At 38.0% G+C, this 26,927-nt stretch overlaps 1 protein-coding gene across 6 annotated transcripts in view; it reads right to left on the bottom strand.

Annotated features, from left to right (window-relative positions):
* Positions 1-17,389: 17,389 nt before the first annotated feature.
* Positions 17,390-26,927, bottom strand: part of map3k4 (mitogen-activated protein kinase kinase kinase 4) — a 215,982-nt gene continuing 206,444 nt past the window's right edge. For all 6 annotated transcript variants that reach the window (XM_043696303.1, XM_043696302.1, XM_043696299.1 and 3 more), the window contains 3 exons: positions 25,996-26,102; positions 20,727-20,906; positions 17,390-20,215 (listed from right to left, as the gene is read on the bottom strand). In XM_043696303.1, coding sequence (XP_043552238.1) covers positions 20,195-20,215; positions 20,727-20,906; positions 25,996-26,102 — 308 coding nt within the window. In that variant the 3' untranslated portion in view covers positions 17,390-20,194. The remainder of the gene's footprint in view (positions 20,216-20,726; positions 20,907-25,995; positions 26,103-26,927) is intronic.

Raw genomic sequence — 26,927 nt, 5'->3', positions numbered from 1 at the left:
TTCAAATGCATTTTGTATTTTACTGAATCAGAGTCATTTTTAAGGGTTACTTGGATCAAGATTGTCTTTCATTACCTAATTGAAATATTTTTGGTATGTGATCATATCCTTGACAAACAAAGGTGCTTTGTCGGCGAAGTAGGTGGATCTGGTCTTGCAGATTGCTGTTGCATAACAGTTACAGATCAAAAATTATAGATTTGTATCTGGCTTTCCAAGCACACCACTGATCTTGCTGTAATCTTTCCTGTGAAATGAATGCAGATGAGGCATTTCACCATAGTGCAAGAAAATAATCGACCTGTAGCTCTGTGCCTCTCCCAGTGTGTAATTTTGGCACCATTAGAAAGAGTGGCTTATCAAGAGAATGGTGCAACTCCAGGAGGCTGATTATTTTATAGGGATGGGAAACAGTAAAGTAAATAAATTCTAAAGGGCTTAGTTTACCTGGAGTATGCACTTTGCAGATTTTAAATAGATGAATTATTTAATATATTTCAAACTTCAAAATAAGGAACATAAGTTTCAGAAGGTGAAGTTGGAATTTCTTTACTTCTCAATACTTTTGCCTCACATATGGTGCTCTTTGACTTTCTATGAAATAGTCAGTGGACTCCTAAACATTTCCTTTAATCTGTTTTTGTAGTCTGAGAATTTGAGATGTCCTCTTGGTTTTTAAAAAGTAAGAAAATGTTTTTGATTAGTACAGTAACTGATCTCATAGGGCTTCTGTTATCTCAAGATATTGTCATAATGCCTATTTGATTACTAGAATCTAGAATGCCAAACTTTGAGAATGCACTGATTATATGATACAGAATTGAATGGAAGAAACTAAATGAAATTTGAGTTTATTACTACAGAATAATACAATATAATTCTCTCATGTTTAAATTCTGTGACATCTAAAGGAATGTGAGCCACATCAAATGAACAATATTGACAACATTGGCTACTTTATTGCTGTACTTTTTTAGTGAAAAAGAAACTTAAGTTTCCGTTTATTTTTCTTTTAGCCCAGTCAGCAGTCTGTTCCTCTGATGTTAAGAAAATACATCTTCTGATTTCTCCATTAACAAGTCACTGATATCTCAAATGTTAGTAGCAGTTCGAAAGTGAAAATTCACTGATCTTAAATATAGATACTTAATTTTATTTAGGGTCCCATTTATTAGTGTCATGTAGGTATGTGAAACTGGAGTAGAACTGGGAATTGAGTATTCAGTAACATCTGAATACCTGCTGCATTTATATCAATGATTATTAAATGGATTCTTTTTTTTTCAATACTTTTTCTTTGTGGACCCTTTTACCCCACCATTTCCCTACCGCCCCAATTCTAGAAATACTGCTAGATTTGAGATCCGTTCCCTGTTCTAATCTACTCCTTGACAGCAACGGATCAATTTATTGGAGTTTAGTAGAACTTTTTTCCCCTTTTTTACAGTGGATACTGTCAGCAAAATTGGCAAGAGGCATAGTATGCAGATTTGGTGACTAATAACATTAATGCAACATATATACAGAATAATATATTAAATTGTACCCAAGGTGACAGGCATGATTTTTGCTTTTTATTTTTGGGATTTATCCCCTGTGTATTTATTAGAGAGAATACTGTACCTATTCTGGTGAGGGTGTCACCAAATATCATTTGCTGTAGTGATGACTCTGGTGATCTAGAGTCTCCCTGTAATTGGATGTTTTAAACCCTTCAGTGAAAATTCATAAATGATTATGCTGGCAGTAAATTTATTGTGAATGTCATGTACCAAGTCAGTCACATTACTAGTAGCTGTAAAAAAAAATTGCACTTATATAATGCACCTTATTGAATCTCCCAAACATCTTGCAGTCAGGTAACGTTTAAAGTACTTTCTTTATCCTGTAGATGGATGGAACAGCCTATTTGTACACAACAGAATTATACAAAGAGCATTGAAGAACTGGGCAAAAACAGTTTGTGGTTGTGACAGTGTTGCATTTCATGATGGTAATTTGAGACACTGTAATTGGATGTGCACAAAAATGTCCTGTTGCTGAATAGTTTTAAACTCCTGGGTTGGCAGGAAGCATGTGCTACTAGCCTCTTACAAAAGTCATTAATCTAGGGAGTGTAGGGTGAGTTGCATAAGAACCAGAAGGTGAGTTTAAAATGTATACTAGTGTTAAAAGTTGAATTTTTGAGACCAGTGTTTTGGGCAAAAATTGAAGAGTTAACTTCCATATGAAAATATTGAGGTGTGCTAAATTTGAGTTCATAGTTTGAAACAAAAAGCAAGACAAAACCTTGAGTGAAACCAAAGAAGATCATTGCTCTGTTAACTACAAACTCGTACGTTTGCTTCACCTGCTGCCAGTTCTTAATTTTCCTAGTCTCGTGTACAAATGAGATCACCTTTTTGTTTTCATTTTCAAAAATGAGAGTGAGATAACATTCCAGTAGAAATGACAAAAACAAGAACAGTTCATAAAATCGATTAGTGTTATCATCACAATCATTTCCATCTATTTTGAGAATTTGGTCTGTAATGTTTGAGTTATGATACCTGAAAATAGAAGGTCAACTATTATAAGGTATGCCAACAATTATAAACTATTAAGCCAAAAATTCTCAACTTTTGAGATCAACATGTACACAGGTATGTATAGTATTTTGGAAATTTGCATTCTGATAACTTTTCAAAACTTTGGTTTACCTGTATGTATTTTCTTCTGTACATGCATAGTATTTGACCAAATGAACCAACACATGAGGAAAGTGAGGATTACATTGACCAAGCTGTTTGATGCAACTACTCAAGTTATAATGTCCAATGTGTAACATTGGTACTACCTGGCAAATATTTTGTAAACATTACTCTTAAAATTTGATTTATATTTTGTAGCTTTCGGAACAAATGTGGAGAAGTGCAGTTTGAATATTCTCATTTTTTTAGTTTCTGGTTATCAGATATTTTCACATCGCTTCCAGATATTTTGATGTGTTGCAAAAGTTATTCTGTACCGTGAAAGGTTGTTGTGCAATTTGGTGTCAATCGGCATTAAGTCAACGTTTGAGAGGTTTGTTTATTTGCACTTGTGGCTCAACTTCAAAAACCATAATGTTGATGTGTAAGGTGGAATTTGGAATTACAATTGAATCTGAATTTTAAAATGACTCTGGTTGTGATCAGTGCACACTGAGTCTTTGAAAATAAGTCAGCATTAATAAGCTGATGTTAACCATGAAAAGCCAATGGAAGATTGTAGTATTTAAATTTTAAAAGACCAGGTACTTGTGGGCTGTATTTAGGAAGTACTGAGTTGGTTTTCATATTTTTGCCCTGGTATCTGCAAAGTTCATTAAAGGAAATGTCTCGCTGCTTGTAGAGCCACTCCAGTTTCTGTCAAGAGAAATTATGTTCATTGTGAGGCAAATTAAAGGAAAATGCAGCTGACAGCGCCAACTGCTGTACATGGCTTTTTTTCTGAATGTAATCAAAGCTTTTGAATCTTGTCAACTGAAGTCTTATGGAGTAACCTTAAATTTGAGGTCAGCTAAGTTCGTCACCAGCTTCCAGGTAATTTCGAAGTGGAGCATGTGATCATCACCAACTGAACCTGTCTGGTGAAAACTATTTTTTCCTCGTTGCAGTGAAGTACCTCACCTTCAATAAATTGCACACAGACATGGAGATACTTTGTAAGACTGACTGGGAAACTGTCCAACTATGCAATAGTTGATCTAAAACCAAAACTATTCCAAGCTCAGTCTTTGAGCTTCACTATGCAGATTATGGTTCTAAGTGGCACTCACTCTGAAACTGAACTTCAGATTATTTCCAACTCCTCCATATGGAAATAAGACTTTCATTGGACAACCAGAAAACTAACAAAAAAGCAAAATACTGGAATACTGTAAATCTGAAATGACTGCTGGAGAAACTCGGCAAGTCTGACTGAATACTAAGAGTTCTGAAGAAACATTAACTTTGTTTCTCTCTCCACAGATGCTGCCAGATCTGCTGATTTTCTCTAGCACTTCCTGCCTTTACCCAGAAAACTTAGGTCATTTTTCTTGCTGCAGCACAACAACAACTCACATGGGTGGCATGATGGCACAGTGGTCAGCACTGCAGCCTCACAGCGACAGGGTCCCAGGTTCAATTCCAGCCTTGGGCAACTGTCTGTGTGGAGTTTGCACATTCTCCTTGTGTCTGTGTGGGTTTCCTCCAGGTGCTCTGGTTTCCTCCCCCAGTCCAAAGATGTGCAGGTCAGGTGAATTGCCCATAGTGTTAGATACATTAGTCAGAGGGGAAATGGGTCTGGGTGGGTTACTCTTTGGAGGGTCAGTGTGGATTGGTTGGGCTGAAAGGCCTGTTTCCACACTGTGTAGGGAATCTAAACTAATCTAAAAAAAACTCTTACTGAGATCAGTAGCAAGATCCTGGAAAATGTGTAGTTTTCCATACCTTGGGAGCCTCCTTTTTGAAGGCAGATTTGTGAAATTTCTCATTATTTCGAACAGCTCTGTCTTTGGCTAACAGGGAAAAGAAGTGTTTGAAAGCCTGAACAGTAGTATGGTTTACTGGGCAGAAATTATTCCTATGCTACTACTTTGGATATTTTGGAAGAGCCGTGTAAATCAGCTCAAGGATTAAAGTAGTAGCACCAGTGGTGCCTTCACAAGATCTTCCAAGTCTGGTGTCCGGAATGGCACCGAATAGCAGTGTCCTTTCCCAAGCTAACATGCCTTCAAGTAAGAATCTTTTTAAACCTGCTCTACTAAGGGAGATGTTGCTCATGTGTTTAACACCAGACTCCTTGAAGCAGCTGTTCCAATCAGAACTTACATGTGACAGCAGACTCTATGAACTTTAGGAATGTCCTTGAAGTTTAATCACATTGAAGAGATCCCCACCTCCCATGGGAGGTTCTGGCTTGTGAATACCCAGTATCAAGAAGGCTTAGTTAGGAAGGTACTGAACAAGTCCAGAAACTTCTTTGGGAGCAAAGTTGAGGTATCAGAAACCTGCAGTCTTCGGGTACCTCTTGCCCTGTATGTAACTGTATGAAGATAATACTTAACGGCCTTCTCAGAATTTATCAAACTGAAGAGGCAGCAAGTTTTCCTTAAGCCCAGTTGAGAAGAATAGTCTTGTTAGTTGCTGAAAATATAAGTAACTTCCTGCATATATTCCTGTTGTGACAGCGAATTTACTGTCTAAGAAACAACCCCTGACAGAGATAGCGCAAAATATTCTGAAAATAATTAGAATATCATGGGTTTAAGCCTCATTTCAAGAAACAAATGAGGGAGTGTTGCATTGTCTAAAATGTTGTATTTCAAAGTGATGCAATAAGCTAAAATAGAGGATGTGCAGATTTAACAACTGTTGAAAGAGGCAGAGGTGGCGCAAGAAAAATCAATTTTACATGTAATTCAGATTTAGAATGCATGATCTGATCGACTGGGCAGGTGTACAGTAGAATGCTTTGAAAGAAATTGGATAGATATTTGGAGAAGAAAAATTGGAGGAATCGGAGGGAAAAAACTAGCAAGTGAGACTAATTAATTGGATTGGTTTTCGAAGAGCTGAAACAGATTTGATAGGTTGAATGACTTCCTTATGTGCTAGTGTTTATGTTTGGTCTCCAATCTATTGAAGTTGATTTTACATTTTGCCTGAAAGCTTGTGAAACTGTCTTCAGGTTTGATGTCCCACTGAATGTAGAGGATGCAGTGGAGACATTGCTGATTATTTTTTTCCCTTTTGAGCAGTTTATGCAAAGTAAACATATCTTGTGTGATATTTAGGCATTGCAAGTCAGGTATGTACTACTGTCAATGTTGTGTGCGTTGTACTTGGTTAAGTAGCCTTTAAAATAAAGTCATCACCACAAATAAAAACAATGAGCTGTATTTTTCGAGGAATGCAGATTGCCACTCCAGCTCTTTTATTTATGAAAGAAGAGAGCTCCACATTTTGAGATTTTGCTCAGGGCTTCCTCAAATGCAGAACTGTCTCTCCATTCTGACTGTAGTCTGAAATTTAAAGTTCCTGACAGCCACTTTGACATCTGCTGTCTAACTACAAATACTTAAAATGGTACTGGGAGGGTAGATTGTTAGATGTCTGGGGAGGATCGGGTATGAGGGTAAGATGCTAGGTGAATTTGGGGGTGGGAAAGGTGGCCTGTAGGTAGGTGGTTAGGGTAAATTGGGGTGTGAGATGTGTAGAGGATAGAATGCAAAATGGCAAGGTAGGTGATTTAGCTGGATGGGGTCAGCTTGGGTCCAGCACCTGGTGTTTTGGCTCAGCCTGGTGGAGTGTAAGGTGTGTATGGAACTGTGAGGTTAGTATGAGGTCTGCTGAATAGTTACTCAGAGTTAGCTTATGCATTTAATACTTGGCTATTTCATAAGTAGCTATTTTACTTAATGTCTTAGAATCCCCTTAAGTCTTCAATTTAAATAGCATGGAGAAATTGCCCTGCAGGAAATGCAATTTTCTGGGCAATTCCTCTTGGAGTGTTAAGAAGGGGATTGTGCATTTTGTTAAACTCCTACCTGAACTGGCATAACTATCTGGCCTGTGGAAAATATGGGCTAATATCACAAAATCTAACTGATTAATAGCTGCTGCATATCTAGGCTAAAAAAAGTGCTTAGCATTACAGGGTCTAAAATGGTTTGCATCTCATTAGTTTGAGAAATTAAAATTAAGAGCATAATGATATTTACAATTTAAAGTTGTTTTACATTATTTAGCTATACAAGTCAGTTGAAAGGACTGCCAGTTGTACGTGAAATCTTGCTTATTACAGTTAATGTGGTGATTACTGACCCAGAGGCCAATAATGACTCTTTATAACTGATTTGTTTTGCAGTTATTTTTAAAGATGGTGCAAAGATGCTAAATCCATGGATACATCAATTTCTGAAAGTAATAATACTTCACAGAAAGGTGTAATCTATTATAATTCATTCCTGTAATTAAACTGCAATAAACACTTTTTGGAAAATGTCATTAAATTCAGCACATGCAAAATACTGAAATCAGTTACATGCAAGTATGCATTCCCTGTTCATTGTAGCATCCACAATGGTAAGTTGTGTCATTTGAACAAATGAGATCAATAACTAGCATAGACTTGTTTTTCATTGTATTACAAGATTTACTACAGATGATGGCTAATGACAAATGTGCAAGGTGCAATAATACCATCTAGTGGTGAACAACTTGTAACATGTTCATAAAACCTTTTGGAAAGAATGCCATAAACTAAAGTGAAAATATTGCTTACATTTTATTGACCAAAATTCAGATAATTTAATACTACAAATGGGTATTGGGAAGGAGGCAAACCTGGATATTCTCTAGTTTGAATTGGTATAATTATCTCAAAGAATAGTTTCTTTTAAACAGATTGTTCTGATGAAATGGAGAAAACAAGTGAATGCTGTTCTAATAGAACTTTATTGAAAGTCTTTTTTTTAGAATGCAGTGCTGTGTTGATCAGGTAGTTCCATTGATGTAAATATGCCTGGAGATGTTAAAACAGATCTTTGTTCAGAAGCAATTTTGATAGTGGGGTGTGTGTCTCTTCCATTCTCCTCAAACAGAGGGTGTGGAGTACACTGATGCACAATGGAGTATTTCTGTATGGCTCAAGGACTGAAGGAGAGGAAACCACAGTATTTAGATTGTGGTATTGTTGAAGGAGTTCCAAAGGGAGAGGAATATATACCATAAAAGAGGATCCTGCAGCAGATGGTGCTACTCAGCATGGCGTTATTTCTTTCTATCCCTTGTCCACCATAACACGTAAACCCTGACCAAGATGATCATGACCAAACATTTTTGATTCCTGTACGGTCTCCAAAATGGCAAAGCAGTGTCATTAACTTTCAGTTTCTAGGAAAAGCATTGACCATGTTGAAGTGTTCTTCAAATATTATTGATATGCAGCAGCAACTGAACATGGAAAGCTGAGATTGGATGAAGGTGGTATATATTCTAATCCAGGCTTTTTAATGATTTATTCAGGTGGTCTAATTGGAAAGTGATTAGACATAATCCCAGTTGTCAAAATCATGTGCAAATAGTTAAATGTCAACAGGCAATATAATTGTCAATGAAAACTTTAACCATTGTTAGTAGTTATTACTAGCTCTGTCTTCAACTTCTTTGCCAAAATGGTGTCTTGCACTAAAGGATGTTAAATTAACACCATCTTGGCTATCCCAGAGGGCTCTTAGTGCACACAATTTTCAGGGAGAATTTCCCCTAACAGCAACACTGAAAGAGAGTTGGGTTGGGCAGGGGAAGGGGAGCAGAATCTAGTCTGATGTGAAATGTTTAGCTGCTGAGTTTCTCCAACATTTTTGTTCTTTCAATTGAATTCATAATACAGCCATATGTGCCTTTCAGACTATGGTAGTAAGGATTTTATGTTCAGCTATCTGTTGGAATAAAATTTTACACATCAATATGCATTGTTCCAGACAAAAAGGGATGTAAAAAGTTTTGTTGTTTGAATGCCTTGGGAATTTTTTATTTTGGTGGGGTGGCAGGGGTGTTGGATGGCTCAGTTGACAAGTCAGATTGGTGCCAACAGAATGTGGTTTGATCCATGTTCTTACTGAAGCTAGATGAGCAGTTTGCTTCTTTAATCTACCTGTAGTGGAGATCTTGGCATTGCTTGAGGTTAGGTCCCACCTGCAGAACTTGAGAAATAGGTTACTCAACTTTATTTTAAATACAAGGTTGCTTATCAATTTATGGAATTCTTTAGCACAGTGCTGCAGAGGTGTTGTTAGTGTATTCAAGGAAATAAAAATATGATGAGGGAAAAAAAACAGAAAAGTGGAATTGAGAAGTATCAGATCAGCCATTATCACATTGAATGTCAAACTGTTCGTGGGCTGAATGGCCTACTTCTGCTCCTACATCTTATGATCTTAAATTGCCAACATTTCCTGATTTACCAGAAGGTATAGGATCTCCCACCTACTCCCAGTCATTGTTGAACTTATGATGGCTGAACTAAGCCATTAAGTGTCATTGAAACAAAGGATGTTAAAGTTTACTTAAAGCAATGCATTACAGCAAACTACATTTTTAGCAAAACCTCCCTACTTTTATACTCCATTCTCTTTTGTAATGAAGGCCAGCATTCCATTTGTCGTCTGCATTACCAACTAAACTTGAATACAGCAAACTCAATGTTATATAAATCACATCATAAGTGACTGATTCTGTACACAAATTTTGATTAAATTTAATGCTGCCCCATGCATTTTACAGTTGCTCAGATTGGAGGAGGAGGGAAATGGGGGGGGGAAATGACTTTAAAGAAGATATGATTAAGGTTAGCAACAAATGCTTTTTTAGCCACTTAATCAACAGTTTTTTGGCATTTATTTTTGCACAGGATTAGAGGGTAACATTAGTAAGGGAATTTGTAAAATGGGATAGGCATTTTGTAGGAATTGAGGAATGGCAAGCCAAGTTTGAGTTAGACTTTGTATAGGGCAATTCTCGATTCTAATGCCCTATCACTTGCGCTTTTGTCTGGAGAGGAGCATTGGGTGGATGAAGACTTGTATCATTGGTGATGAAGTTGGTAATGTTTTTGATATGTGGTAGGCAACCTTGGTAGTGGTGTGGTGGTCCGTATTACAAGCAAGGAATAAGGTGACGACACTGTGTTGGACTCAGAATCTTTGGTGACTGTGACCAGTGCAGTCTGTGTTATGATGGAATGGAAGCCAGATTGTGGAAGTTTGAACAGTGAAAATGACTGGGAGTAGGTGGGCAATCCTATACCTTCTGGTAAATCAGGGAATGTTGGCAATTTTTAAGATCATAAGATGTAGGAGCAGAAGTAGGCCATTCAGCCCATGAACAGTTTGACATTCAATGTGATAATGGCTGATCTGATACTTCTCAATTCCACTTTCCTGATTTTTTTTTTTCCTCATCACACTTTTTTATTTCCTTGAATACACTAACAACACAACCTCTGCAGCCCTGTGCTAAAGAATTCCACAAATTCACTACTCCAATTCCTCATCTGTTTTAAATGGATAATCCCTTAGGCTGGCATAATGCCTTCTGGTCCAACACTGACCCAAAGAAAAACAACTTTTCTACATCTATCCTGCCAAGTCCCTAAGAACACTGCATGCCTCTCATTTTTTAAACTTCAATTTATACTAGCCCAACCTACTCAGCCTCTCCTCTTAAGACAGATTCCCCCATACCTAGTGAAGCTTTTCCAGGCTGCCTCAAAAACAGTTTATCTTTTCCTTGCATATTGTCCAAAACTGTTCAGTATTCTGTGTTCTGACCTGTGCCTTAGAGATTTTAGCAAAACCTCCCTACTTATATACTCCATTCCCCATTACCCACTGAACTTGGATGCTAGCTTTTCATGACTTGTGTACAAGGGGACTCAAATCCTCTTAGTCTGTAGCTTTTTCTACTTAAGTAATATTCAGCTCCTAGTCTTTCTGCAAAAGTGCACAATCTCCTGTTTTCCCAAGTTATGTTCCATCTGCCAAGTTTTAACCAATCACTTATCCTGTCTGCATCCTTCTGTAGACTGTCATCCTCACCACTTGCCTTCCCACCTATTTTTGTCATCTGCAAATTGAGTAATATTTTTCTCATGCAGATCATTAGCATATTGTAAAGAATTTTGAGGACATAGCATTGATCCCTGTGACACTCCATTAGTTACACCTTACAATCAGTGTTTCCTCTAACTTTCTTTCTGGCCATCAATAGTCGATGTGTGGCAGTAACTTCTGGAACTGGAAGTCAGTGCCACAATTGGCATGCTGATCAGTGTGAAATCTTGGAGTCACACAGCTTAAGGTGATCGTTGTTTACCATCCTGAAAATTCCCCTCTTATCTCAATCTTGTTTTCTATTAGCCTATCCATGTTAATATACTACTTCCAAAATCATGGGTTATCCTCTTCCTAGCATGCTTCTTTTCTGCTGTGACATATCTTTACTATGAGTCAAACTATTTCCTTGAGCATCTGTCCTCAATCAACTTTGGTGCTAAACTCCTTTCCCAGTCCTCTTCATTCCTTTTGTAATTACCCTTAATTAAACTTAGTTTGTCAACAACTGTGCTATGTTCCTCTACTCTAACATTAAATCTACCATGTTATGATCACTGTTTCTCAGGGCATCTTTTTACGCTGACATCATTTATTAAACTGCCTTAAACATCACCATCACCACATCCAAAATAGCCTCATTCCTTTTTGATTCACAGTTGTTATAGGAGACTGTCCCAAATATATTCTGAATTCATCCTAATAATTATTGCTGTCAATCAGACTATCCCAAAAAAAACAGATCAGTCATCCATAATTAATTGTACTGCCTTTGCATGCCCTCATTATCTCATGCTTTCTTCTCTCTCTCACTTTGTTGCAACTATGAGGGACCTTTAGACTTTTATCAGGTTCACCCTTCACATATAGCTTCCTCATCTTCAGATCCAATATTACAGTTGGTTCTGCTATAGCATGTTTCTTCAATGCAAATTGGCTTTGACATGATTTGAAGAATAGCTGTTATTTGTAGAATGCGAACTTGCCTATTACCAAAATGCGATTCTGGCCCCATGAGTTTAAATGGCACGGTTATTGTGTGACTTTCTTATAAACATGTTTTCTCTGAACTGACTGTATATCTTACACCATCCTATACCAACAATACTACTCCTCTACACTTTCCTTTCTTACTGTCCTTCCAAAAAGTCAGGTATTCTTGAATATTTAGTTCTCCTTGTAACTCTTGCTGTAATGGCTAGAAGATCAATTAACCTGTATTTGTGCCATTAATTAGTTATAGTCTGAATACTTCGAGCATTCAAATAAAGATTCATTAATTTTGCTTTTTTTTTGAAAACTATTTTCCCCCTCCTTCCCCTCCCCTATTTGATATACTTCAATGTTTATTTACTGTGTACCTTTTGGTCCCATTCTGAGTATTGTTATCTAAATAGTTGCTCTATACTCTTGCTTTGAGCCATTTCTCTTCTCCCAACTATTATTTAAAGCCATTTCTACAGCCCTAGTTACCTAATTTGCTCAGATACTGGTCACAGTATGGTTCAATTGAAGCCCATTTCAACAGAACATCTCCTTTCCACCCCAGAATTAGTGCCAGTACCTCTTATACAGGCTTACAAAATCATGAGGGGCATTGGTAAGGGGAATAGCAAAGGTCTTTTCCCTACGGTGGGGAAGGTAAAAACTAGGGGGCATATTTTGAAAGTGAGAACTATTTCAAAGCAGCAGCTTTTTCACAGGGTGGTTTATGCGGAATGAACTGCCAGAGAAAGTAAATGCAAATACAGTTTAAACATTTTTAAAAAGACATTTGGACAGATACATGAACAGGAATGGTTTGGAGGGGTATGGAATTAGTGTAGTTTAGGAAACCTGGTTGGCGCAGATGAGCTGAACCGAAGGGTCTGTTTCTCTGCTATGACTCTATAAACTATAATAACAAACCAATACTTTATTTTGACTTTATTTATCCAATATCAGTTTACTTCAAAATTTTCCAGCAGAATCTTTTTTTCTAGTCCTACTAATGCCCCTCCAGTCTGCGGACTGGTACCTGGTACTGAGCAGGAAAACCGCTTTTGAGACTATCAATCCTCCTTAACATCTGTCCCCAACCTACTGCATTCCTATTTCCTACCATCGTCAGTTTATTGATCCTGCCTGCAGTCCCACTCCCACTTAGAGTCATAGAGATGTACAGCATGGAAATAGATCTTTTGGTACAACTTGTCCATGCTGACCAGATATCCCAACTCAATTTAGTCTCACCTGGCCCATATCCCCTCCAAACCCTTCCTATTCATATACTACTCCAGGTGCCTTTTAAATGTTGCAATTGTACCAGCTTCCACCACTTCCTCTGGCAGCACATTCCATACATGCACGTACACATCCTCTGCGTGAAAAGGTTGCCTCTTCGGTCTCTCTTTATATTTTTCCCCTCTCACCCTAAACCTATGCTGTCTAGTTCTGGACCCTCCCGCCCCCCCAAGGGAAAAGACTTTGTCTGTTTATCCTATCTATGCCCCTCATTATTTTGTCACCTCTCAGCTTCTGACCCTCCAGGCAAAACAGCCCTAGCCTATTCAACCTTTCCCTATAGCTCAAATCCTCCAACCCTGGCAACATCCTTATAAATCTTTTCAAGTTTCATATCATCTTTCTGATAGGAAGGAGACCAGAATTGCATGCAATATTCAAACAGTGGCCTAACCAATGTCCTGTACAGCCGCAACATGACGTGCCAACCCCTGTACTCAATAATCTGACCAATAAAGGAAAGCATACCAACTGCCTTCTTTACTATCCTAGCTACCTGCAACTCCACTTTCAAGGAGCTATGAACCTGCATTCCAAGGTCTCCGTTCAGCAACATTCCTGAGGATCTTACCATTTAAGTATATGGGTCCTGCTATGATTTGCTTTTCCAAAATGCAGCACCTCACACTTATTTGAATTAAACTCCATCTGCCACTTCTCAGCCCATTGGTCCATCCGATCAAGATCCTGTTGTAATCTGAGATAATTTGCTGTCCGCTACACCTCCAATTTTGGTGTCATCTGCAAACTTTCTTAATTACTGGAGATTTCCTGCTGTTTACACTTTAATGTAATATTCTTTTTATAAACTTGAATATTATTTTTAAGAAAGAAAAGCATTGGTACCTAAACAAACTGAAGACTTCCATGTGAAAGACTACAAATATTCACCAATTTTACTCACTAATCAGCTTTTGCCTGTGCTGTTAGCTGGGACAGGAATCAAACCTGCATTGCTAATGTCTCTGCATTAGGAATCAGCTGTCCAGGTAATTGAGCTAAACAACCTACATTTGTAGGGCAGTACAGTAGAAGCTGGAGATGTACTTTTGTGAAAGCTGGAAATAGACTGGACACTAAATATGTGTCATTTGCAGTCCAGTTATGAGGTTACCATGAAGGACTTTGCTTCTCAACGTCTCTCCTCAACTGAGGTGTGCTAGCCCTCAGGCTAAACCACCACCTGCTATGTCTCTGTCTGTCCCTCTCAAATGAGAAAGCAGCTTTTATGGTCTGGCAAGAATAACAACTTTACCTTTTTGTAATATAGCAATTGCTGAGAAAATTACCCAAGGATGTACCAGAATCCAGCCTTTATTTATTGTTAACTGGCAGCAAAGAAAGTATATGCATAACATTGTATGTTAAATGTCTTGGACCTTTTATGTGATGACATGTATGACCACTCTCTCTGAAGTACTAAATAGTGAAGTTGTCTTGGAATTCTTTTTGTTCCTCTAAGTTAGTTTATCAATGCAGATATTTGAAATCACAAGCTTTTGGAGCATAGCCTCTTTGTCAGGTGGTGAGGGGAAAGCACAGAATTTCTGGGCAGAGATAAAAAAAACATACAAATTGTCACAAGCTTTCAGAGCGCAGCCCCTTTGACAGCTACACTCTGAAAGCTTGTGTGATTTAGATGCTGATCTCCAGCATCTGCAGCCCTCACTTTCTCCTCGAAGATTTTAACCTACTGTGAACCCTCTTACAAGGATGCCTTCCTTGAAGAAGCTCTCTTCCTCCCCAGATTCCTGAAGGGCTTATGCCCGAAACGTCGATTCTCCTGTTCCTTGGATGCTGCCTGACCTGCTGCGCTTTTCCAGCAACACATTTTCAGCTCTGATTTCAAATATACTCAAATTCCAGTCACATTGTCTCCAGCACCACCTTTATTTTTAATTTTCTAATTATCTCTGCCTCATTTAATCGGTTATTATTCAGCTGTTGACACTTTACTCACTGTCCAACGCCCTTGGTCACTTGCAGAGACTTATTATTCAACACTCCACTCGCACCATTTGTATGATATTTTGATCTCTGCTCATAAATTCTGTATTCTGGGAGCTGTATTCTGCATTCCATGACTTAAGGAGTTTAACTCAAGTATTCAACTGCCTACTTAGCTTTAGACAAAGACCTGTACATTTTTCAATTCAGGATCTCACTGGGATATTAAACTAAATAATGCTATTATTAATTTAAATCATTTAAAGCTACATCATGCAGCAAGAGACCAAAACAATATAATCACCTGCACTGTGATCGTTAAATGGAGTCCTTGTGAAATCTTTGCAGAAACATTTTAATTATGAATGTCTAATTCACTGTTTCAATGTAATATATAATTCTCTACTTTTATTACTTATGAACATGAACAAAAACATTACTTGTATCAATTGTCTGAATGACAATTAAACAAAATCAAAGTGAAACAATTGTGGAACTCTCTTCCACCAATAATTATTTTCCACTCTTTTATTAGTGGATAGTCTTGCAAGGAGTAAAAATGGTTAAGTATGGATTATGATGATCTGACTGAACATATTGTTTCTATGGCAGGAGCTAAGTACTGTATAACTAAAAACTTTCCTGTCTCAGTTCAGCCTTGAGCAATATTGAATTAACATTTGGAATTGTGGGGAAGTTCACTTATAACTTGAAGATATAGTTATGGTCCATTTCAGCACGTTTTTATATAGTGCCTTTCACAACAGCAATACAACTTCAGTACTTCAGAGATTTACACTAATATTTGAAAAGTTTATTCATCCATTCTAGTCCATGACTTTTTTCTCCCCATTGCCATCTGGCCTAATGTCTTATGTGCTCTGTTTGGCAACATCTCCCCAAACTAATGAAACTGAAGAACCACAAAGTTAATTCCAACTTTCTTACTGAGTTGCAATGTATAGGATCAGTATTCCCTGTGAAGGAATGTTGCTGTCTTTACATAATACTAAGCCCGATAGTCTTGAATAAAGCTCCACAGCTGTTTACACCTCCTATTTACTTTCCCTGCACAGACCAACTTCAAGAGTTCCTGAATATTCATCTAAGTAACTGCTTTTAAAATATAGCATGTGGCATGATACTTGTATGGCTAAAACTTTTTTTTATCACATAAACCAAATAAAAATAGAAAAGGACAAGTAGTGTGTTTTGTACATATGTCCTTTAATCATAGCCTCTCATTTTAATTCCCTGTAATTTTTGTATCTACTGATGCAAAGTCTTCCAGTCACATGGGTTGTGGAAGGGGCTTACCATGAAGTACATTGCATATTTTTAAATCGCTTGAAATGCATCAGCAAATTGCACTTCTGTGTAACACTTCAGGTGTTAGATAAAACAATTCATGCTTAATGTAAAAGTTACTGACCCCACATTTGAACACCAAGTCATTGTTGCCAGGACTGTTACTGACTTAATTACCAACAAAGATCTTCACCCCACTGCCTCCACCCTTAGTCTCCTGACTCTGCACAGCCTAATTCTACCTCCTTCCCAAATCCAGACTGCCTGGGTAGGCCTATCTAATCAGCCTGTTCCTATCCCATTGAGCTCATTTCCTCCTACCTTGACTCCGTCCTCTGTCCACTTGTCTAGCTTCTACCCACCTACATGTGTGATGCCTTCTGCCATATTGACCATTTCCCTGGCCCTGACTGCCACATGTTCACCACAGATGGCCAATCCCTCTATACTGTCCCCCCACCACTCTCCTCCACTTGACTGAATTTGTTCTCCCTGGACAATTTCTCCTTTAACTTAGCCACTCCTTTGCAGAAATGAGATATGGTCACATGCTTCTTTATTAGGGTATGTGAAATAATCCTACACTGACTGTCTCCCACTTTTTTCCAGTACAGTGTCATGTCATGCTCCCACCTGGACCTCAAAATTTGTTCATTTTGCCACCATTTTCCATCCCTCAAACTTTCCCATGGTCCACTTCTGACACTTCCTTTTCTTTCCATACCCTTTCCATCTCCACTTTGGTAAGTGCTCCCTGCCATCCACCTTCCAAAACAGCACTACTTACTTGACTTCCTCTTCCATAACCATAGTTTCCCAGCCAATTATCAGAGGCTTCAACTGCCTCTGACTTATCCCTTTCCTTTCCACCCTTGCCCATTCCCACCACTTACACCAGTATACACAGGTCCCTCTTGTCCTTACTTTTCATCCCACCAGCTTCAACATTCAAAGGATCATTCTCCACCACTTCAGACAACTCCAACAGAACACCTTCAACAAACGTCTCTCATCACTCTCTGCCTGCATTTCAAAGGGGTCCCTTCAGGACCTCTAATACCACTATTTCCACTAGACACCACACACACACACACACTCCAAGGGCCTAAACAGGCTTTCCAGGTGAAGCAGTAACTTCACAACCTTCTGGACCTAGTATTGAATTCAACATCTTCAAACTGTGAACCCATTCCCATTCCTTCCCTTTTAGCTTTACTAGTTACATTTTCCTTCACCCTGTCATCTCTCCACTCTTCCCCCACCACCCCAGTAAGACTCTTCTTTCCAGTCTGGCAGTTGGACAAACCATTATTCTGCCATTCTCAATTTCCGATCAATTAATCTGAATAATCAACGTCCCTCTCTTCCCCCCAAACCCAACTATTGCATAAATGCTGCCCCTTCCACACTTTAAATCAGCTAGACTCAAAGCCGGATTAATATACAAATAATAAACTAACATTATGGGACATTCATACAAACCATCTGAGCCAATTCCCACATACCCAGCTGATTTGAGGCCTGCCTGGCCAAAATAGAAGTCAAAATGAACAGAATAACTTACTTGTGACCCTACTCCATGATGCAGACGGTGCCTCAAAGCAGCAGCAATCCCAGATAATAGTCTACCACTAGCTGTGTATGCATATACTTAAAATGCTGTCTGAACACATGCTCCAAATACTAAATAATAACCAGCAAAAACACTTTCCCAACTTTTAAAAAACACATCAAAACCTAGAATACCAGACAGCAATAAAAAAAATTGCACTTAGTCTGAGATCTGACAAAAATGAAAATAATTCAAAGCAGCAATTTGAAGGCAAAATTTACATCTGTAACAAGGACACAGTGATCAACTGCACCATTGCAACAATGGCATACTGTCACTACTGGACAAAGAATGAAGTACATCAGGCCCCGACAAAGAAGCGGTTTCATATCGTGAACTTCAGCTTATTTCATTTAAAGCAGCAACATTAAGATGAACATGAGCTGAAAAACAATCAACATTCTATCCATTCAAATACGGATCTAAAATAGTCAATGGAATTTTCTAGAGACTAATATGTTGTAGATTTCATTTTAATGTGTATAAGTCCCTGGAAATTAAGGTGCGATTGATGCCATTCATGACACCAAAACTCAATTTCCTATGCCTAAACAATTTACCTAATTGAAACAGTTGTCATAGCTCCTCTTTTATTACAATCAATTAAAAGTGATAATTTTACTGAATTGATGGCACTTTGATGATCAGACAAGAAAAATGCAGAGTTACTGCTAAATGTCATGATGTAAATAGCATATTTAATTGATCAAACTCATCTTTAATATAAAATTATTAGGATGTGGAATATATTAGTTGTTATTTTGCTAATAATCTACAAAATCTAAATTCAAAGTGCAGCAGGTCAGTTTGAGAATTTTCATTTAGTTTAAAATGTCTAGAAATAAAATTAAAAATGATCATTAAGCAACAGGATTATCGCAAACTCTAATGGGGTCAGCAATGTTCTTTGCAGAATGAAGTCTGCCCTTTCAACTTTACCCAGTGTCGTTTATTTGTGACTCCAAACAACAAGCTTAACTGCCCCAACAAAGTGGCTATCGAGTTGCTCACTTGTATCTAAAAGTTGCTCACTTGTATCTAAAAGACAGGCTTTGTCAGTTCTGGAGTAGTGATATTGTAATTCCTGTTTGAAGGCTTCTGGGAGAATAAGTGCTGGTATAGACTGTGACCACGTAGGAGTAGAGTTGCTGTTGAAGACACTGAGTAATACATTTTCAGGTTTCTCTTCCTGAAGAGACACAAAGTAGACCCTTCATCCTCAACTTCAGGCACATGAATCCTGTTGAAGCTTTTTTTCATTTGGCAGTTCATTACTAATGATTTAGGTGCTTGCTTTCAGAAATGGCACTCTCAGCATTTTGAAATTAACTTGCTGTTATGTTTCCAATACAAAAGAATCACAGTAACTGGAACCGGTTACTAATGAGTTGTTTTGTCTCAGAAATACTTAGCTTATGAAATGTTTATGTTACCTAATTAAAATGGAATGTATTTTCATTGGTTTACTGACATTTTTGAAATAAGATGCACTATCCTTGATCAATGAATGTAAATAAATATTGCAAACAGTGCCAAATTATTAAACTTTAAAATTTGTCTACCTCAATTTGGATATCTTCAAAGAACACACATTGTAAAAGGAAGAAAGAATGACACTTGAATAATTTCATAACTACATTTCATAAAACTGATCAATGCCTTACTGAATAAAGACAGACAATGCTGTGACATCACTATGCTAAGAAAATATGCATCAGTTAAGTTAATATGAACCTGGCTAAAATAATTCAAAGGATACTGTTACAGGTCAGATAAATCAACTAAGCTGAAAGTAGCATTTTTATCCCATATATGAAGACTATCAACAAAACTGTCACTGGTGAGGCCTGTGGCCATGTTGCTTGAATCACATATTGGAGAGACTCAATGTACATTTTCATCAACACAACGTTCCTAAAATAAAGAATTTATTGGAAAGCAATTGTATTTCATTAATCAGTCTACATCCTTCCATAACAAACTCAGATATGCAAACGTTCTTGGGAGTCAGTGCATTCTTAATCCACAGTATAATAGGTGTTTATAGCACAACAAACAGGAGATAAAAACATTTTACAAATCAGAATATTTAACAACACAAAATGGGAAGGAACCTATAGAAAACTGACACACTACAGATTTGTTTTACAGTTCCCAAATGTGAAAGGGGTGGGGCAAAAGAACAGGAACCCACAACAGTCTGTACAGTAGTAATGGCACTTCCAATTGAGCATGCAGCTTATTTTAAATTGCTAGACAGTCAATTGCCCAACATGTGCAGTCTTGGCCTATCAGCTTCACAGAAGCAGTGGTACAATGACCCCTGTCAGTACGACCCTTAGTTGTACAGTGTTCTTGGCACTTGCAGTAGTGATTGCTTCTCGTGTGTTGTGGAGACCACTAGAGCCCTTGTTCAGGCAGCTTCATTCTTCATCACAGCAAACCTGGAAAAATAACATTCAGGCCGAGTTATTGTTTGAATGTTAGCAGCTTAGTTGAAAATAATAGCACATAATCAAGGGCTAAATCGTTGTCGTAACATGTAGATATGACCTGGACATCAATCCAATTTATGACATTTGTACTTGTAAAATAAGTCAGTTTTCAGGATGTGTCTTTCCATTCTAAAGAAGATATCAGTCATATCACTTTTAAACTGACTAAAGTGGGAATAATCACCATTGATTACAAAGGTGTCAGCCAAGTGCAGCTGATAGGTTTTAAAAACATTGTGTTAACATATCCCGAAAAATCCCAAGCATGGCTATAACATCCAAAATGCAGCGAGCTCTGTATAAATCTACGTCTTTGCATAATGCTGAGTTAACACCATACTACAACAAATGACACAGTAACTTGCATTTATGCTCACAATCCAAACATTGTGCAACCTGACTGAAAGTCCTGAATTTGGAAAAGTTGGCTTTAGCTATATATTGCACTCTCAGCAGTCACCTTAACAAATGGATGATCTAGGAGTTGACTAGATGTCCACCGGTGTTTTGGATCACTCTCTAGGCAATGAGACAGGAAATCTTTGCCTTCTGGACTTAATCTCTCCGGGATGGGAGGCTTGTGACCCATTCCTACCTTGTACATTATTTGGAAGTTATGTTCATATTCATGCCAAGGTCTCTAAAATTCAAAAAACAAAAGCTTTTAAAGTAGTTAGAGTTCATAAACCATTGAAATTAAAGTTTAATTATAAAGTTTTAGCAATATGAAATATTCAAGTTGTTCTGTTTGTTGACCTTAGTTGGCTGAACAGCTGGTTTGTGATGCAGAGTGATACCAGTAGCGCAGATTCAATTCCCAGATGCAATAGCAACTGGCCTGAGGTGTGATGACACAAATTAAACCACCAGTAGTGGTCTCCATCTCTCTAACCAAGCAGCCATTAGCATTCAGGGACTACGATGGCCTTACCTTTACCTTACAAAGACTCTATTCACTTCAGTCTTAAAAATATTCAAATACCTCAAAAATGTTTCCATTGCCTTTAGGGGAACAGTTCCAAAGATCTTTGGAAAAATGATACCCTGAAAGGACAAGCCTTAATTTTAAATAGTGATATGTAGTTCTAGATCCCCAATAAAAAGGAAACGTTATCCCCATATCCAATCTGTCGAGACCTCTCAGGAGTTTGTATATTTTAAATCAAACATCTCTTACTCTTCCAAATTCCAGAGGATACAAACCTCCCATTCCAGTTAAGTTGTCTCTGAACTGCTTCCAACACAATTACATCTTTCTTTCAATGTGAAGACCAGGACTCTGCACAGTATTGCATATCTGGTCAGACCGGTACCTTGTTTATCTGAAGTACAACCTCCCTACTTTGGTATTCAGCTCCTCTCGCAATGACTACAGATGCAGCAATTGTTGCTCCGCATTTCGCAGCCTTACCGGTGATAGGATAGCCAAGAGCCTGACAGAGTCATGAATAATGTATTTCCAGGAGAAGTCACATCCCAGTTGAAAGTGCACAGGCAGAGAAGGAATTGGATCTCAATCTTCAACCAATATTCAGTTCACTCACTATCTTGGCCTAAGAGGCTGCCTTCTCCAACAATGGTAACAATGACAGAATATAAGAATACCCTCAATCATTTAAATAGACAATGAGCATTTAAAGGTGGTGTTGATCCCCTAGAGTCGAGCCTGGGAATTAATAATGGAAGACAAGGGCTTTGAACAGGTTTTTTGGTCTGTCTTCATTATAGAAAGACTTTGAAAACTTCCCTAAGTTAACAGAAAATCAAGATATTGGTAAGGAGTGAGGAACATAAGATAATCATCACTGCCAGAAAAAAAGGCTCTTTAGAGGCTATTAAACCCAAAGGGAGGCAAATTCCAGAGGACCAAGTGGCCAGTTTCCTGGGATCAGGAAATAAATGGCCAGTGATTGCATTGATTATAACCTTGCAAATTTTTTTAGATTCTAGAAAGCCCACAATGGATTAGAAAATAATAAATAGACACAGAAAGCAGGAAACAATAAAGCAGATAGCCTAACATCTATCACAGGAAAATTGCTGGAATCTATTATGACAGACAATTACAGAGGACACTTAAAAGTATAATGTTATTAGGTAGCAACATGGCTTTGTGAAAGAGAAATTATACTTAGCTTTCTTTTTGAGGAATTAGCAAGCAATATGGAATAAATCAGAACCTGTAGAAGGCATTTGTATTTCCAAAAGGCATTCAAAAAGGAGCCACATCAAAGATCACACAAGATTAAGTTCACATTGTATAGGGGCAAAACATCAGTAAGAATACAGAATTAATTAACAGGATGCAGAAAATAAAAATAAATAGATCTCTTCCAGGTTGAGATGCTGTAACTACTGGAGTGCCACGATGATCAATGCTGAGGCCTTTATTATTTACTTTCTATATCAATGATTTGGATGAAAGGGTTCAAATATATGGACGTTAAATATTTATCAATGGTGACTAAGAAAGATTGAAAATTTTAAGAGGTAGAGAATTTGTCAAACATATGGATAGTTAAGAGAGTGAACAAAAAAGAACTTGCAGTTGGAATTTAATATTGAGAAAAAGTGAACTTGTCTATTTTGACACTAAGAATAGAAAAGCACTATACAATTAAATGGAGACAAATTGCTAAACTTGGTGATAACATAGGGATCTGGGTGTCCTGGTACATGAATTACAAATTTAGTAGGCAGACACAGAATGTGATTAGAAATGAAAATGGAATGCTGGTGTTTATTCCAAGGGAGTATGGCACAGATTTCATCTCCTTATTTTAAATATGATTTTAAATTACTTCAGATGTAGCACAAAGCAGGTTCACATGAGTCACTCCTGGGATTACCTTATAAGGAATAATTAAAGAGGGTGGGACTGTAACCAATGGAATTTGGAAAACTAACAGGTCATCTGACTGAAACATGCAAGATTGAGAAGATTGACAGGGTGCACACCAGGAAGATTTTCCTTCTTGTGAGGTAGACTACAACTAAAGGCACGCAGCCTCAGAAGAGGTTTTCCTTTTAAAATAGAGGTAGGAGAATTTTTTTTCCTGAGTTATGTGAAACTCTAAATGCAGAAGTTGGGAGGAGCTGGGAGAACACCTCAAAAGAAACAGAATTGGAGAGTAACTTCCTACAGATGCTGCCTCTCCCTCACTCAGCTCTCCTCCAATCAAACTCAGCACATTTTCCCACTGACAATAATATGTCTGTGCTTACAATGGTTTGGACATGGTCTGTAAGGATGCCATAACATACATGGATGACCTTCTGGAACTTTTCTTCCCACCTTAGCAGTTTTGTGAGCTATTTGCGAAGTTGAGGTGAGCTTACCTGTCACTGCCATAACAACTACAGGAGACACTCAATCAAAGGGAGAGAAAAAAGCAAACATGTAGACACATCTTTGAGAACAGCAAAAACAGCACTAATAGTGGTAATTTACAAGCAAAACAAATTAACTGGGATAGAAATAGCATGTAAAACAAACAACGTTTGAAATAACCAGTATGTAGAAAAAAACCAACAAATGGTAGTGTAGCTCTGGAGTTAGCCCAGCTTTAATCCCTAAATCTATAAGTTGTGACATGGTTTAATTATTTATAATTCAGGTTTTGCTTGGGCTACTTAATGCTATCATTGGTCAAATGCTACTTTGATATCAAGAGCAGTCATTTTTACTTCACCACCAGAGTTCAGTCCTTTTTCTTCCTTGTTTGAACGAAGATTGCAATGAAGTCAAGAGCCAGATAGCCCTGGCAGAATCTCAACTTAGTGTCACTAAGCAAATTATTCCTTTGCAGGTGCTGTTTGATAGTACTGTTGACAACTCCTCCCATCACATTGCTGATATAGATTGATAAATGAAGTAACTGAATGTTTGGTTTGTCCTGCTTTTTGAGAATAGAACATACTGGACAACTTTTCACATTCTCACTTCGATGCTAGTGTTGTAGCTGGAATAGCTTCACTAGGGATAGGACGAGTTCTGGACCACAACTCTTCAGTACTATTGCCAGAATGTTGTCACGGCCCACAGCATTTGCAGAATTCAGTGTACAGCACTGGCCCTACTTGATACTAAACTACAAGTTCATAAAGTATGTTACTAGTACTGATTGATTTCTTTTGTCCTACAATCAAAAAAGAGCTTGTAACAGAGTAAGTTGCTGTCAACTGTTACATTAAAATTAAGGTATCATTAACTGATGAGTTTTAACAGGCTGACTCATATCTTGTACTTTCTTGGGTGTGGCCTGAATCATCATCTTTCTGATTGTGCAGGCTCAAGAAACCACTTCAAAACATTTCAGAGATCAACTTTTTTTTATATTGTGAGGTGTTTTTTGAGATATTTGAATAAACCATCGAAATTTATATCAAAAAAACACAAAACAGCTTGACAGACATGGACAATTTTAAACTTTTCTGGACATAAACTAACAAGTTTAAGGAATAATTGCATTGAATGACTACATCTACTTCAAATCCAGCAAAGGCTTCCAGAACTCCCAACGAGGCAGCGTGGAGGTGGCGTAACTCCATCTCTCCTTAACATGAATAATCACTGCTTTAGGTCTATTTCTCCACACAGACATTTTTTTGAAATCACATATGCAAACTTTCAAAGTCATGTCTGAGAGAACTCATGAGTGTCTAGATTAATGTTGACCAATTCATTGACTGCTTTTTCACATAGAGATAGTGGACAGCCAATGGAACAGTAAACAAAAAGTACAGATCTAATACATCAGTCATGTGACCAGTATTCTTTGGTGCACACAGCATGCAACAATAAAGGCCAGATATTCCAAGGACTGGCAAGCACAGTTGATGGTCATGCACTCTTTTTAAAATATTGAGCTCTACATTTCTGGTGGGGAATTCTGATTCTGTCTTCTTCAGAAAGGTGGAGCAAAACTGAAATCAACACAGCACACCCCTGTAGAGCAGAATAGTCAAGGGCGGTCAAATCACTGACCCTTTAGCAATAATGTATTGTCTTCTCAAATTTAAAATATCCAGCAGGACAGCCAGACAAATGACAGTTCATGCAAAACTTTTAGTATACAAGTTAAATGTGGAGTTATAAGTTGCCAGATGGAAAGGGTGCCAGAGCTAACAGTGAAGGGGGTGGGAGAATTAGTCTCAGGGAATCATGTTGGGTTGAAAGGGGCCTGTTTAGGTGTAAGGGATACTGGAATCAAGGGAGTTGGGGGAGTGGAGAAGAGGAGGATGACGAGGAGGATTGGTCACCAAAATTAGATATTTTTTTAAAATCCTCCAACTTTTTCTGGTAACTACTAATGAAAGTGGAAAAGCAGATTTCTCCAATGTAAGTTTTGTCTTAAAAAAAAGGATTCCACATCGAGGCGAATTGCCCAACGGAATCGATTTCCCAAGAAACTCCAACATTCTGCTGTAGTGTCCTGCTGCACAACTCCAGACTGCATTGCTTCACTGACTAACTGACCATTGGAATACCCAGGCTACAAGTGCTGTTCTGCTCTAACTCCACTGAACTGGAAAAGGAGGACACCATAAGGTCACAGAAAGCTCTTTCAATCACCCTTTTAGGTACATTTGAATCATAGGAGTGAAAATTGTGATCCAATTCAACCCAAATCACTTTTTTGCTGGTGCAAAGTTATTACATGGTGTGGCATTCACTAAGATGTGTTTTCAATATTGAGCATCATATCTACCAACATTTAACTTCTCACCTTGCCTGTGACCATTTCCACAAGGACACACCCCAGGCTCCAAACATCTGCAGCACGTCCATGCCCTTCACCTTTTGCTCTAGTAATAACTTCAGGAGCCATGTAAGCTTTTAAAAATAAACAAAAAAATGTGAGAAAAATTGAGTTAATCAGAAATTGTTCACATTATGTACACCTCATCGCTTTTCAGGATTTTGGTTTTTGCAAGGGGCTGCTCTGTTTGCCAACATAACAGTAGCAGCTGCATTTCAAAATAAGTCAGGCACTATGAAGCCTTTCAAGATATTGCTGGGGCATGAGAGGATGCAAATAAATGCATGTCTTTTCTCTCTGGATATGTACTTTATGAAAATTTTGTATTCTTGAAACCACCATTTTCCCAAAGAAAATCCAGAGTTAAGTTGTGGAGGAGGTGGAATGGTGGTTATTGTCCTGGAACAGTAATTCAGAAACCCAGGCAAATGTTCTACAGACACAGATTCAAATCTTACTGCACAGCTGTGTCTAAAGCTAGTCTTTACATTGCTGACAATGAAACTACCATAAAACCCAGCTGATTCACTTTGGGAAATCTGCCATCCTTATTTGGTCTGGGCTACACGTAGCTCCACATCCAAACAATGTGCTTGACACTCAAGTGCCTTTGAAGATGGTGTTGCAGGTACTCTCAATTGTACCATTTCAGAAAAGTCAAAAGGGAGCAAAACTGGGCAGACCAACAAGCATCGACCGAGCAGCATAGCCAGTCTAGTTGACTCTGCAAAGTCTTCTTCACTAACATCTGGGATTTGTACCAACATTTGGGATTTGTACCAACATTTGGAGAGCTGTCCAAAACAAACTTGCCTAGCAACAGCTTTACAGTCATATTACAGCCATTGTACTAGACAGACAGCACAGTGGCATTCATTCAGGAGGAAATAGCCCTGGGA

This window comes from Chiloscyllium plagiosum, chromosome 9 (genome assembly GCF_004010195.1).
Source record: "Chiloscyllium plagiosum isolate BGI_BamShark_2017 chromosome 9, ASM401019v2, whole genome shotgun sequence".
In the NCBI taxonomy this organism is placed as follows: Eukaryota; Metazoa; Chordata; class Chondrichthyes; order Orectolobiformes; family Hemiscylliidae; genus Chiloscyllium; species Chiloscyllium plagiosum.
Note: the sequence above shows the minus strand (reverse complement) of the source record. Positions and strands in the feature narration are given on the sequence as shown.